General features: G+C 36.6%; 1 protein-coding gene across 1 annotated transcript; it reads right to left on the bottom strand.

The window, feature by feature from the left end:
- Positions 1 to 5: 5 nt before the first annotated feature.
- Positions 6 to 6,787, bottom strand: LOC112183403 (probable phospholipid-transporting ATPase 4). The gene is made up of 11 exons (XM_024321776.2): positions 6,513 to 6,787; positions 4,073 to 5,996; positions 3,858 to 3,968; positions 3,004 to 3,280; positions 2,831 to 2,919; positions 2,622 to 2,709; positions 2,322 to 2,531; positions 2,061 to 2,186; positions 1,355 to 1,453; positions 985 to 1,176; positions 6 to 891 (listed from the first exon to the last, which is right to left on the bottom strand). The coding sequence occupies exons 2-11, from the start codon at positions 5,896 to 5,898 to the stop codon at positions 229 to 231; spliced, it is 3,681 nt and encodes a 1,226-aa protein (XP_024177544.1). The 5' UTR covers positions 5,899 to 5,996; positions 6,513 to 6,787; the 3' UTR covers positions 6 to 228.
- Between the last annotated feature and the right edge of the window lie 6,501 nt (positions 6,788 to 13,288).

Raw genomic sequence — 13,288 nt, forward strand, 5'->3', positions numbered from 1 at the left:
GGAGAGGCAGAGAAACATGTTGGCAAATTGACATCTATCTTCACTCTTTTGAATCTTACAGGCGTATTGTACATATGAAAGCTCCTACGCTTTTCCTATAACCAACCCCACGTGAGTGGATATAACAACACCAAGAAAAGAATTACAAAAGGGCCACAACATAAAACTGCAATCGGCCTCAAACCCTAAGATATAAGATTTTCCAAAACTGTAAAATCATGCACATTGTCACAAAGGGGACATAGCGTTACTCTGGGGTTGCTTCTTGTGCAGCCTTGCTCTCAATTGTCTGATCTTTGCATCTACCCGAGCTGAGAACCCAATCTTGGTTTCTTGTCTTGCTTTAGATGCCTCCCTCTTCCACATGCGTTGATCCTGAACGTCTTTCCGGTAGTATTTGATTTCTTGGATGATATGATGATCCATTGGATTGAAACTTCTTTGGAAGGCTATGTGGACAATGTAAGGGAGATTACAAGCAAGAGTAACTAATAGGGTGGCTGACCAAAAGATGGGTGCGGGACCGAGGACTTCAACTAGAATCTGGTAGGCATTTCCAGACCACGTTGGTGTCACTATGCCGTAAATTAAGAGAAATAGGTACCACATTGCAATACTGCCCCAAATAAAGCAGTGTTGAATCCATGTAAAGTGACACATTGCCAGAGCAATCTGGCAGTTGACGGCCCATATGATGCAACTGAACATAGTTGTACCCATAGCAGCCATATCAGCAATCTGGCCATCAGACCTGAAGGACTGGTCTTTGAATATGATAATGTTGAGGAAGAAGACAATGAGAGAGCAATATACACCATTGCCCATCCACCCCAGTATTCTGTACCAGTCGAAGAACAAATTTCGGGCTCCTTGCTGATATAATGCAGGGAACTGCAAAACCAGGAAGTTTAGAATCTCATTACAGGGCTACCATCAAAGTATATATGGTTAAATATTAACACGAGTGTTGCTACAAGGACTAACCTGTAAGCAGACCTCGGAAGAAACATCTTGTTCAAATACTCCAAGTGATATGACAGGCAATGAGGTAAGAATAACATTGAACGTTAGCATGTACAAGTCAGCATATATTGATTGCCCCGAAAATCCCGTGAATGCCTCAAAGTAGAAGAGGGTCAGACCAAATGCTATATTTTTGTAGAAGAAATAGCAAATCTGAAAGCAAAAGATTTCCGTCAACAAGTGGATGAAGTTTTAAAAAGAAGACTGTAGACACATGCTCTCATGTTCCTAGGTGTGTGCAAGTATACGGCATATAACATACAAGCACATGCAAGTGGCATCTTAACAAATCTGTGACAATAAAGTACTAAGATGAGCATGCTGATATTACCATCTGAGCAATCCTCTTATAGCACCAATGTCCATGGACAACCAAAAGTCTCTCCAAAAACCGAAACTGGGCAATAGCAAAGTCACTAGCCATCACAGCCTGCAAGCAATTACCAACTATCATGAGATTCACTGTAAAATGAGAAACTGGTTCCCACTTCCACCACAGATACCTTGCTTCCCATTTAGATATGTAATACAAACATTATCACAAGTAAGCTATCATATGTTATATGAAAACAGACCCAGACCACCCTCCACCCACCCACACACAGACAGACACATGGTCTGTCTGTTTATGGTCAGGTAAAAATTCTATCTGAAGCACCACCATGTCATTGTAGTATCTCTGTTCCTAGTAGTACTATATCTTCATATGTCCTTAACTCCTAATATGACTTCCATTACATGCACTATTAACTGAACCTAGCCAATGAAAGACATAAAAAGTATTAAAAAAAAAAAAAAATTTAAATCAACTTTATGCAACTACTGTTTAGCTTTTCAAATATTATTAGGTTCTTGTCCATATTTATCAGAGTAAATACATTTTTTGGCTCTTGTCCTCCATTATTGCGATCTTTTTAAATAAATAAAACAATAAGAAATGATGTTACATGTGTATAAATTTTAAAAAAAAATTAGAAAAGGGGGGAAATGTAGCATTGCATTTTAGATGCACTATGAGTGTCAGAAGTTCCACCAACCTGCATACCTTCGACGCCACTGATTCCAACACCAATATCAGCTTCTTGAATCATTCCAACATCATTTGCACCATCACCAATTGCTAATGTAGTCTTCCCAGTTCCTTGTCTTACTAACCTCGTTACCTAGTGCCAAAAAAACTGAACAAATCAAGACATGGCACACTGCTATACATACCCATATTGATAAGGATATAGTTCATTTGACAATTGAAATAAGAAAAATGAGATTTTGGAATAGAAAGCAACAAAAATACTTACCAATGCCTTCTGCTTAGGGGAGACACGACAGCATATGACAGATGCACAATCAACAGCTAATTCCAAGAATAGATGCTTCATATCAGCGTCCAAAGCATAGGTTAAAGTTTTTCCATCAATAATTAGTGCAAACGCTGCATGTGGATCTGTTTCCAACTTGATCATTTGAGAGGCATTTGTAATTTGATTCAAAATGTTGTCTTTCACAGCCTGATCATCAGTGAAAACAACAGACTAACATCATATAAATTTATCTCCTGAGAAAGAAATTCATGTCACCTTTCTCACACAAAAATGTACCTCTTTTCCATCTTGTCCCAATGTGTCTACATTTGCTGTTGATATACAGATCTGCTTCATGCCCTGTCGGAGCAAACTACATGCAAATCTGCAGGCAAAAAACCACACCCAAAAGGAAAAGAAAAAATCATTACACTCTTAATCAGGTTGAATGGAAAATGTCTCATCATTATTCACGGCAGTGCTTTCTACAATGGTTAGAGACAAACCCTATGTTGATTGCAGTTTCCATCTTATCCCCTGTCAACACCCAGATCTTGAGACCAGCTTGTGCAAGATTATCTATGCATTGGGGCACCTAAGAGAATAAAAAATGGTACTAAGTTGCCGTAAATCAAGAGGCAGCTCCTTATTTACTACTGTAATAAGAAGCTTATCTTACCCCTTTTTGCAATTTGTCCTCCACAGCTGTAGCACCAACCATGATCAAGTCCTTTTCCATCTTCTCTGCTACTCGCTCGAGCATCACCTCCCTATCAGCCCCGATAGATGATTTTGCTTTCTGAAATTCGTTGTTCCAAGCAGAATACTCGGACTCCTCAAGCTTTTTATAAGCAAGTGCCAACGTACGCAACCCAGCTTCTCCATATTCATTCAAATGCTTGGTACTAGCTTCCTCATAAATTCTTCCATTCTTTGACAGTCGATCGAAAACGATGCTGTGGATATAGATAAAGGATTGATTTATGGGAATTAAAGAGAATAAGATTACATAAAGATAAAAAATATCATAAATCGATGCTTTCCTCTCCCCTTGTTTAGGATGCTTTGGGGAGGGGGGGGGGGGGGGGGGGGGTGAGAGAGGGGATGAAATATCGCAGAGTCCAAATAAATGTTTGTTATATCTAGTTATCAATTTAGAGTTGTATGCCTCTCACTGCTTTTCAACCAGTACACTAAATAATATATTTAACGGTGGGAGAGAGGATGAGATAAGCACAGTCCAAACTTTTTTGCTATTGCTAGATATCTATTTAGAGTTTTAAGACTCTCCTCACTGCCTTTTTTTTTTTTTTTTTTTCTGGAAATGTATCCTCACTACTTTTCAACCATTATACTAAATAATGTAATTAACCATAAGGAAACCCCAAAAAAAACATTCAACACTTAGCAACATACGAAAACTGCTTAAATATATCACATTATTTGGCCCGAAAAGAAAAGGACCCTAAAGAAACATATAACAGCATTCAAAACCAATTCCCCAAGGAATTAAAAACCAGATGTGAGCCTAACCTGTCAGCACCTTTGCAGAAAAGTAATAATTGCCCATCTTCGTCGCGCACAATTACTGACATACGCTTCCTTTTGCTGGTGAATTCCAATAGATTTAAGACTTGATACTCCCTGTTTTTCCAAGAGATGACCCAGGTATTAAGACAGAAGAAATTGAATAGAAAAGTTCAATCAAATACTTTGATAACAAAAAAAAAAAAAAATCAGATAATCACCTTTCCACTGGTTGTCCTGGATCAGGATACTTTTCGCGGACATACACACTTGACTGATTTCTTTTACAGAACTCAAAACCTAACTCACGTGCTGCAACAAGAAAAGCTCCTTCGTCGGGTGACTCTGCTTCATATGTATATTGGCCAGTCTCTTCATTTAGCTCAGGAATTGCAGTATGGCAAATGGCTAAAATCCGCAAAAATAATAAAATCACATCACAGGTGGGCTCTCTCAACCAATTTCCATCCATGAGGCGGTTGTCCACAAAGCTAAACCCTTTTATGGCAGGTTTCGGATCCTTACCATCCTTGGATGTAACAACAGTTTCCAGCTCAATTTCTGATCCTACTTCATTCCCCCATGATACTTGTTGACTATGTTTATTCCTGGGAACATTGGCAAGTTCTTCATCATGCTCGTCCTGATCATCAAGGTCAGTAGCCATCTGTTTTGCTGCTGCAAGTTCAACTTCACTAGAGCGGACACCGTATGCAATGCCAGCAATGCAACACTTCAGAAAGTCCATCTGGTTGCAGGTTAAAGTGCCAGTTTTGTCAGAAAGGATCGTGTCTACCTGGCCTAACTCCTCATTCAAATTTGATGTCCGGGCTTGAGCAGGAGTTCCATGCTCTTCATCATACATGTGTATGTCATTGTTAATGAACTTTGCTTGCAAGACCTTCACAACCTCAATTGAAACATAAAGAGAGATGGGTATTAGATATCCATAAAGGATAAGAGCAGTGACCAGATGGATAGCGCCAGCCGCGGCAGGTTTTTTTGGGCTATACATATCTTCTGCATCGTCTGGTCGTAAGTACCATGCCGATGGCATATCTTTTCTTGTCTTCACACCAAACCCTATTGAGCTGATCAAGGAGATCACTAAAAGGATGAAGAAAAGGATGTAGATAATCTTGTCCATTTTCTTTTCTATTCCACTCCTTTTTGAGGGGGACTTTGTCGAATTCTGCATGACTTTGCTATCATGACCTGTAAATATCACTACCCCATAGATATAACTTGTATTCCTGAGCTTTGAATCTCTCAGGAGTATCTGACCGGGTTCAAGAGGATAAATCTGCCGGTCATGATCAAGATTACCCACAAAGGAATAAAGATTGGGATTTGGATCTTCACATTGAACTGTTGCTGTGAAGTCCTTGAAAACTCCATCGTCATCCAAAGGTGAGGTTACCTCCAAGCATCTCTTGACCTTCAAATTTGTCTCACCATCTAAGTTCATAGTCTCAACATAACAGAAGCCATCCTCATAACTTGACGACAATAGAAGCAGATCAGCAGGAAAGAATTTATCCTTTTCCACTTTCACCACATCTCCAACCACAATCTTATGCCATGGCCTATATCCGAAAACACCATCTCCTTTATGAACATTTACTTTCCGAAGATTAACCTTCATGTCCTGCAAGAACCTATTCCAGTCTTCCATAGCTTCCTTTGCCATACTGAGACCAACAACAAAAGCCAGAGGAGCTATCATGCTCCAAGGACCGAATGGAGAAACAGAAGTGAGTGAAAGACCGGCAGCCAAAAGGAAATAGATATTGGCAACCCGTCTGAACTGCTCAAAGAGTGCCTTGGGCAAGAAGGTGATCGGGTTATACTTTGTGGTCGATATGTAATTTGAACGGTATTTGTAAGGTTTCTTTTGATGGAGCAGAGGTTGGTTACAATGTACAGTTCTCGAGTACCCAGGACCTTGGATTGGATGAGGTGCCCCTGACTCATTGCCCCTTGGCTTACGCAAGAATGTGTAGAGGTGGCTCCGCCGTAGCCTTGCCCTTATTCTTCCTCCAGCCATTTCTCTCAATTCCAGCCAAAACCAATCACAATTGGCACACACCCATCACAGAAAAGGATTCAAATCCTTGCCCTCAGTCCAATTTTTCCTTCTAATGCCTAACATAAAAAGTAAAACGAAAATCAAACCTAAGCAAATGAGAAATTGACAACATGATATACTTAGCATATTTCACACGCCATGTAACTAATCAAAACTTCATGCATTAAATATTTAAAAGCAAAACTAAATTCCTAAAGCTTCATTTCAAATACCTTGCATACTAAGATTTCCAACTTTCCCAACCCTCCAGATTCGACAAATTAAAGAAAAAAGCTTCAGGCCAAAACTGACAACTAAGCTCAATCTGAAGCCAAACGGCACACTCAAAACCCGAATAATCAAACAAATGGGTTTACAATTCTTCCAAAAAAAAACTAAAATCCAAAAAGGCAAGTAAAACATCATTCCAGCTCAGAACCAAGCAATGCCCAGCTCAATTCATCAAGCAAAGCTCCAGACTCCTCTTCCCTAAAACCCCAAAGATTCGGCCAAACCCAGAAATCCAAGAACCAATCTTTTACCCAGAAAACCAAGAAAGTTGCCAAATTTAAACGAAAAAGCGCAATGGGTACCTGACATCAGAAGCCCCGGTTGATCTTGGAAGCGAATTAAGACGAACCCATTTTGATCAGAACGAAATGGGCGAAAAAGAAACGAACTTTGGCAGCTGCAGATCACAAATGGGTAGAGAGAGAGGAGAGAGAGAGAGAGAGAGAGAGAGAGAGGAGGGAACAGAAAGAGAGAGAAGGAGAAAAAGGGAAAAGAATGACTAGTACGTACACACAGCTTCCTCTTTCTCTCTCCCTCTCCCCGTCGTGAAGTCCAAACCAATGCCAGGAATTTCCGGGCCCTCCTTTTCCTATATTTATCATTTTTATCTCACACTGTAAATAATAACCAAATTTCCCTTCTTTATTTAACAAAATGAAAAATTTTGGTTTTTTTGTTTTTTTGTTTTTTTGTTTGGGAGCTAAGAAATGACCTGTCTTGGTTTGAGCAGCCACCGAAGAAGAATCAGTCTGGGTCTCCCCCCACCCCGGCTATTTTTTAAGGTTTTTAGGCCGCCACCCTGTGTTCAGAGCTGTGGGGCCAGCGTGAGCTGAGGTGGCGAGTCAGAGGGCACGTATTGGTCAACAAAAGCAGGGTGTGTTTTTTAGGATTGCTTTTACTACAAGTTACAGATTTTTGAAACTATTACACGTATTTTGGGAGAAATTGAATTTATTGTTATTACAGTTTTGGTTTGGAAGGTCGTGTATGGCAGGCGTTTAGGAGACTGGAAATCTTTTTGTACCCCGAAATCTTGCTGTGTAGGGTTTTGGGTTGCATGACTGGCGTCTCAATCTTTTTGGTTGGCAAAAAACTAGCCAGGTTTTATGAGAAAATGAATGGGGTTGGTGTGCTTAGATGCTCGTGTGGGGTAAGGTTATGATATGTTAATGTTTCTCATGCATCAATTTTTTTTTACTATTTTCATGACTCATTTTATCACTTAAAGACTCATGTGGTAATTTAAAAAATTTATCATTTTAAGGACTAATATTACTAATTTAATGACTTATTTTACCACTTTAAGGCAATTATATCAATGTCATACGTTAACACATTATACAATTTCTCGTTTTTCACACATCTTTTTGTAGATCCCAATCTAATTCTCACATATGAAATGAGTTTTATCATGTGTAATGCATTGCTAGCAAACTAGCAATTCATCATACTTGACTATAATATTGATACGAAACCCGACTATGATAGGAGCTCTAATCAGAAGTGAAGAACTTATAGTACGGTTAAGGCTTTAGATGTCCTCGAAATATTTATTGAAAATTTTTGTAATGATATTTTCATGATATCCATAATATATTAGTTTTAGATTATAAGTATCAATATCATTAGATTTTTTTTTTTCAAAAAAAAAAATCGTAGCTCACCCCACCCAATATCTATAGATTTTCACTCATATACTAACTCAAAAGTTTTTCCAAAATTTCCAACAATATCAAAACTTGAGACATTGAGTATTGTTAGTGTGAAATATGGGTTAATGGTCTTGGATATGCAGAGAACTGTTTTCATGCAACCAATTGAGCTATATATGCAACCAACAGACTCCACATCATACCAATGCCTGTCAAGAGAATCTGTTAACAAAAAATTACGAGTCGTGACGATAGGGCTCGGTTCGGTTAAATTTGATAATTTTATTGACTCTAGTTAATTTTCAGAAAATAAACGAGTCGCATGAGAATATGACTGTTTAAACAAGCCACATACATGGACCCTGTAAAAAAGAAAACAAAGTAAAGATGAGACTAAACTGGCTCGCCACGTTGGTCTGTTTCTATGTTGTCCTAATTGGAATGACAAGCTTGTTGTACTAATCATTTTATAATTGTGGCCAAATTTAAATGGCCAGGTTCTGTTTTGGCAGGTTGTACCGACTGAACGGCTCGAAATAATGGAACTCATACCATGATCTGTTTGCCGTTTTACGGAAAAAAAAATATTGATAATTCGATTAGTTACTAATAACCTAATAAGAGGTGATTAGATTTGTAGTTTAGTACGAATTAATATTTGCATAATTTATGATCTAATTATCCTTTGACCGGCGTCTGAGATGTTTACATGGGTTGCCATGTTCTTTTCAACTATCAACTAATTTGTATCGAAACTATCTCACTTAGATCCATCACATCATGGTTCTGAATCAATCACTTGTTATTCATCACAATTTATATTCAAAATTGTATAATATAGTACGTGCACATAAATACAAAACTGTCAAACCACTTAAAAATCAAACTTCTTAATATTTTTTTTTCCTGTAATAAAAATTAGGGCATGAGCATGAGAGTATTGGTGTGGAAACTGAACCTATGTTAATCTTCGCAAATTTTAGGTGACTAAGAAAAAAAAAAATAGCGATCAAACCGAACCTGATTTGGTCATTTTGTTTTTTGTTTATATCTTGACTAAAGTTCAATTCTAAATCAACTTTTTACTCTCATTACTTGGATTAAATCTTAAAGGCTGAAATTTATGTTTTCCGAATATCCTTGAAAAACTAAAAAGAAAAAAAAAACTGAAAAAGAAATCCATTTTCCTAATCAGGGTAAACGATAGATCTTAATCTGGTTTTGGGGTAATGATTTTGGTACTTTTTCTTGTTCATTATGCACTTGATCAAAATCGAGGGAGGGACACTGACTTGTCAAACATTCAAAACACGAGCTTTCAAACCCCAGACAAGAATGATTAGTTTAATGAGTCCCTCAAGATTAACTACATATGCGATGCTACTTAATTAATTAATCAAACACTCAATCTGAAAAAAAATATATATATTTATATATATATATATATATACAGTCCGTCTCAGGTGCGGACGTCCGTACCGAGCGGTCGGTGCGGATTTACTGTTTTCGACTACTTTTCGGCCACATTTTTACATCTTAACCGTTCAGTTTTTAGGTCCTAGTGTATAGATCACCTCTGCAAAATTTCAGCCAATTTGATGATCGTTAAGGCATCCAAAACTGCAATTTACCATTATAAATACGAACGGTTCCGGTTCGACAGATTCGGTCAATTCGTGTAAAATGCAGTTTTGGATACCTTAACGATCACCAAATTGGCTGAAATTTTGTAGAGGTGATCTATACACTAGGACCTAAAACCTAAACGGTTAAGATGTAAAAATGTGGCCGGAAAGTGGTCGAAAACAGGAAATCTATACCGAAAATTCGGTACGGACGTCCGCACCTGAGAAAATTTCTATATATATATATATATATATATATATATATATATATAGATGCAATCGGTTGAATATTCACATAGGTTCAGAAAGAATTGGGCAACAGGTCAGATACAATTTATGTATATATAATAATTAGGTCCCCTACCATTATACAATTATGGTCATGGGCTCCATACTATTAGCAGATAAAGAATGAAAGTAGCTTGAATTAAAGTTTTACCTAGAAAAATATCTGAACTAAATATCTTAGCAAAGATAAGCATGGTTTGAAGAGCCTAAAAAGGTTGTCCAGTTCTTGGCATGGTTGTTGAATTGCAGTACTACTTGTGACATTATCAATCCACCTTTTTTTTTTTATATTTGTATTTTTTTTATTCTAGAAGACAATGTAACTCCCAACTCTACTTCTGATATCAGTGAGATTTGAACTCATGACCTCAACGTTGTTATTTGTTAGTTATATTAGCTAACCAACAGATCATGACTCACCGAGATTATCATTCTATTTAAATGAAATTTCTAATTTTGTAACAAATTAGCTAAACTGGTAAAGAAATATATAAAATAAGAAATAAGGCTAATTTCATCTTATTTTTTTACTAACTTTTACACCTGCTTGACTTATTTGTACTAATGCATTTCTAGATTCATCATAGTATACTAATCAGTTATCAAATTATAGGTTTTGTCCGTTATATATGATGTTAACGGCCACCATATATGGTTTTAGTAAACATTTGTTTATAACGATGTGTCATTGATGTGACATGTAAAATCAAATTAAATGTGACTAGAATTTTAATATATTTCACACAACTGGCAATAAATGAAGGATTTGACAACTTTGATGAAAATAAATGACTATAAATGCACGTATAGGAGCACATTTGATAAAATTGGAAATATAGGAGCACATGTGATAAAATGGGAAATATAAGGGCACAAGTGATTTAGAATGTAACAATAATGTAAAATGATATATAGTGTACGGGAAGTTTTTGAAGTTTAGGTCGAAGTGTGTCTATTGCTAGCTAAAAACTTCTCTAAGAGAAAAGCTTCTTGTTATTCTTTGTTTGTAACATCTTTCAATTCTTTCCTACAGGAGCTAAAGAGTGAAGATGACAAAGTTATTTAAAGTTATTAGAGTCGCTCTTAAATTAACAATTTAACTATAAATTAATCTCTTCGATATTATTCATTAAAGCATATAAATAATTATTCACTTTTTCGAGCATGATAAAAATAAAAATAAAATTCCTAAATGGAATGATTCACAACTAAATGAAATATAACCAGATCTCGACGAAGTTACATTAACGAATTAACTAGAATCCTGTCGACTGTCGTAGTCTACCGTTGTTTTCCTACTGCTCCTTGACAAGTGATATACATACAATGTTATTTTGGACAAGATATTCGTATCTTCCGATCTGTTCATTATTTGTAAACCTTAATTGGAAAATTCTTTGTTCATTAAAGACTTGGGATATATGGAGAAGGAAAAGGATGTGAAGCTTTTGTTCTTATATTTCCACCAGACAACGGAATGTCATCATAAAATGTGCCTTAATTTCTGGAAGGGACAAATGTGCCTTAATTATCAGTCTTGGTTTGGAACTACGTGCTCTTCTTAGTCTTCATTTTAGGTCCCTAACGAACTTGGATGCACGCATTATTATATCATCGACTAAACCATAGAAATTGTGGAATACACAGAATTCATGCAAACAACCAACAATTACTGCTAATTGTCGAGTACTGCATAAAATGACACTCAATATTATATATACATGTTAACATCCACACCGTATATTGCAAAGCAATAACTCCTACCCAACCACTAGTAATGTAACATGTAAATTGGATCATTTACTCAGTTGGTCATAAAAACAATACAACGATGGAAACCCTAATATTCCAGCATTAGTCCCCAATACTAAAACATTATCTCCGGACAAGTTTGTCAATCTACTGCATCTAACAACTCAAAATATCAATATCTTAAGCACTAAAAAACGATACCAAAATGTGTAAAGTGGGACTTGAACAAACATTCTTCTTTGTCAACTAGTAACAGTAGAGGAAATCAATCAAGTCTAGAAGGGGCAATGTTTGTTTTCTTCTTTCTTGCTTGCTAGTTGGTGCAGAATGATTTCATCTGTTTTTTCTTTGGAATTATACCTACTAAAAAATGTGTAAGTTGCAGCTGGATGTTATTGACGTAGATTATGCTTAGTTTTGACTCTCTCATTATGCTTGACCTTCTAGAGAAAAAGTACAAATAGTACATCTAACGACACATAACACTTTCATCGCATATATTATTAGGTTTCTACGCGTTCTTGACTTGTACAAGTCTTTAAATTTTTAGCTGAATTAGTTCTAAGAGGTTGTGAGTTTGAATCATCCGACTTCGGGTTAGTTTGACGTTATTGTATTTGTTTTCAAACAATTATTTACATGAATTTTTTTTCTTAACCAACAAATATAACAGAATTGTTAAATGAAAGCTGCTGATTCCATTTTAATCAGTGTAGAAGGCTAGTCGGTGTAGACTGATTTTCATTTTTGGAATGATACCAACAACTGCATTATATTTTCCAAGAGCAAAGAGCAACGCGCAAACGTGTAAACTGCGGGGTATTATTGACTCGTTAAGACCAAGCAATGGTTTCTACTTTCTAGAGGAGCATATGATATTGTACAAATTGAGTACATTTGGATCCTAGTAGTCCTCTAATAATAATGACTCGTTAACAATGACAGAGTGACCTTCCTCCCAAATACTGTTAGGTTTGTAAGAACAGTGACGAAGGTCTCCCATATACTGTTAGGTTTGTAAAGCATTGATGAGAATCTATTTATATGTCTTTATGGTGGCTACAGTGGATGTAGTCGATATGAGCAGATGACTCGTGCTTATTGGGAATTTTTCATTGAAAACCGAAAATTGCAACATTTTATCTTATGATGCTTAAATTTTAAAGATTATTCAGACCTGAAGTTAAAGACTATAGGCTTGGGAATTTTTCATTGAAAACCGACAATTGCAACAAAGTAAAATTTTAAAGATTATTCAGACCTGAAGAGCAAGACTATAGGCTTGTTGATACATCAGCGCGCGCATGCGGCGTAGAATATATAAGGGCATTAAAGACCTGTTATTGCCTTAATTACAAAGTATAGCGAACTACGCTAGATTCTTGGAAAACTATTTATTATGTATGTACTGAAAGACCAACAAGAACATACAATGTACATTTGCTTTGTCGTTGTGAAACGAAAGTCTCACTTCATGGTGCAGCCAGGAAAACTTCCGAACTTAGACATTGCGGGGCCGAGGAGCTCATTACCTTCATGAAGCGAAGCATTTCGTGTTTAATTAAACCCCAGCGAGGATATGGCAGCACCAATAATTTTTTAGGTGCGGCGAGAATAAGGCCTTCACATTTTCATTTAACAGGTCAATGAGCCAGGAGATTGATCTATTTCCAATTCAGTAATAAAGAACCTAATCTTCAGATTTGAAATAAAAGAAACAAGAACTTAACCTTTTCTAAGATGAATCAAATGAATCAAAGC

The sequence above is a fragment of the Rosa chinensis genome, chromosome 2 (assembly GCF_002994745.2).
Source record: "Rosa chinensis cultivar Old Blush chromosome 2, RchiOBHm-V2, whole genome shotgun sequence".
Taxonomy (NCBI): Eukaryota; Viridiplantae; Streptophyta; class Magnoliopsida; order Rosales; family Rosaceae; genus Rosa; species Rosa chinensis.

Bases quoted from the DNA above. Each gene is read 5' to 3' on its own strand.
- LOC112183403 (XM_024321776.2), bottom strand. From the start codon at position 5,898: ATGGCTGGAGGAAGAATAAGGGCAAGGCTACGGCGGAGCCACCTCTAC. The intron at 3,969-4,072 runs GTGATTATCTGA...TTGGAAAAACAG, and splicing joins CCAGGACAACCAGTGGAAAG to GGAGTATCAAGTCTTAAATC. The intron at 2,920-3,003 runs GTAAGATAAGCT...TTATTCTCTTAG, and splicing joins AGGACAAATTGCAAAAAGGG to GTGCCCCAATGCATAGATAA.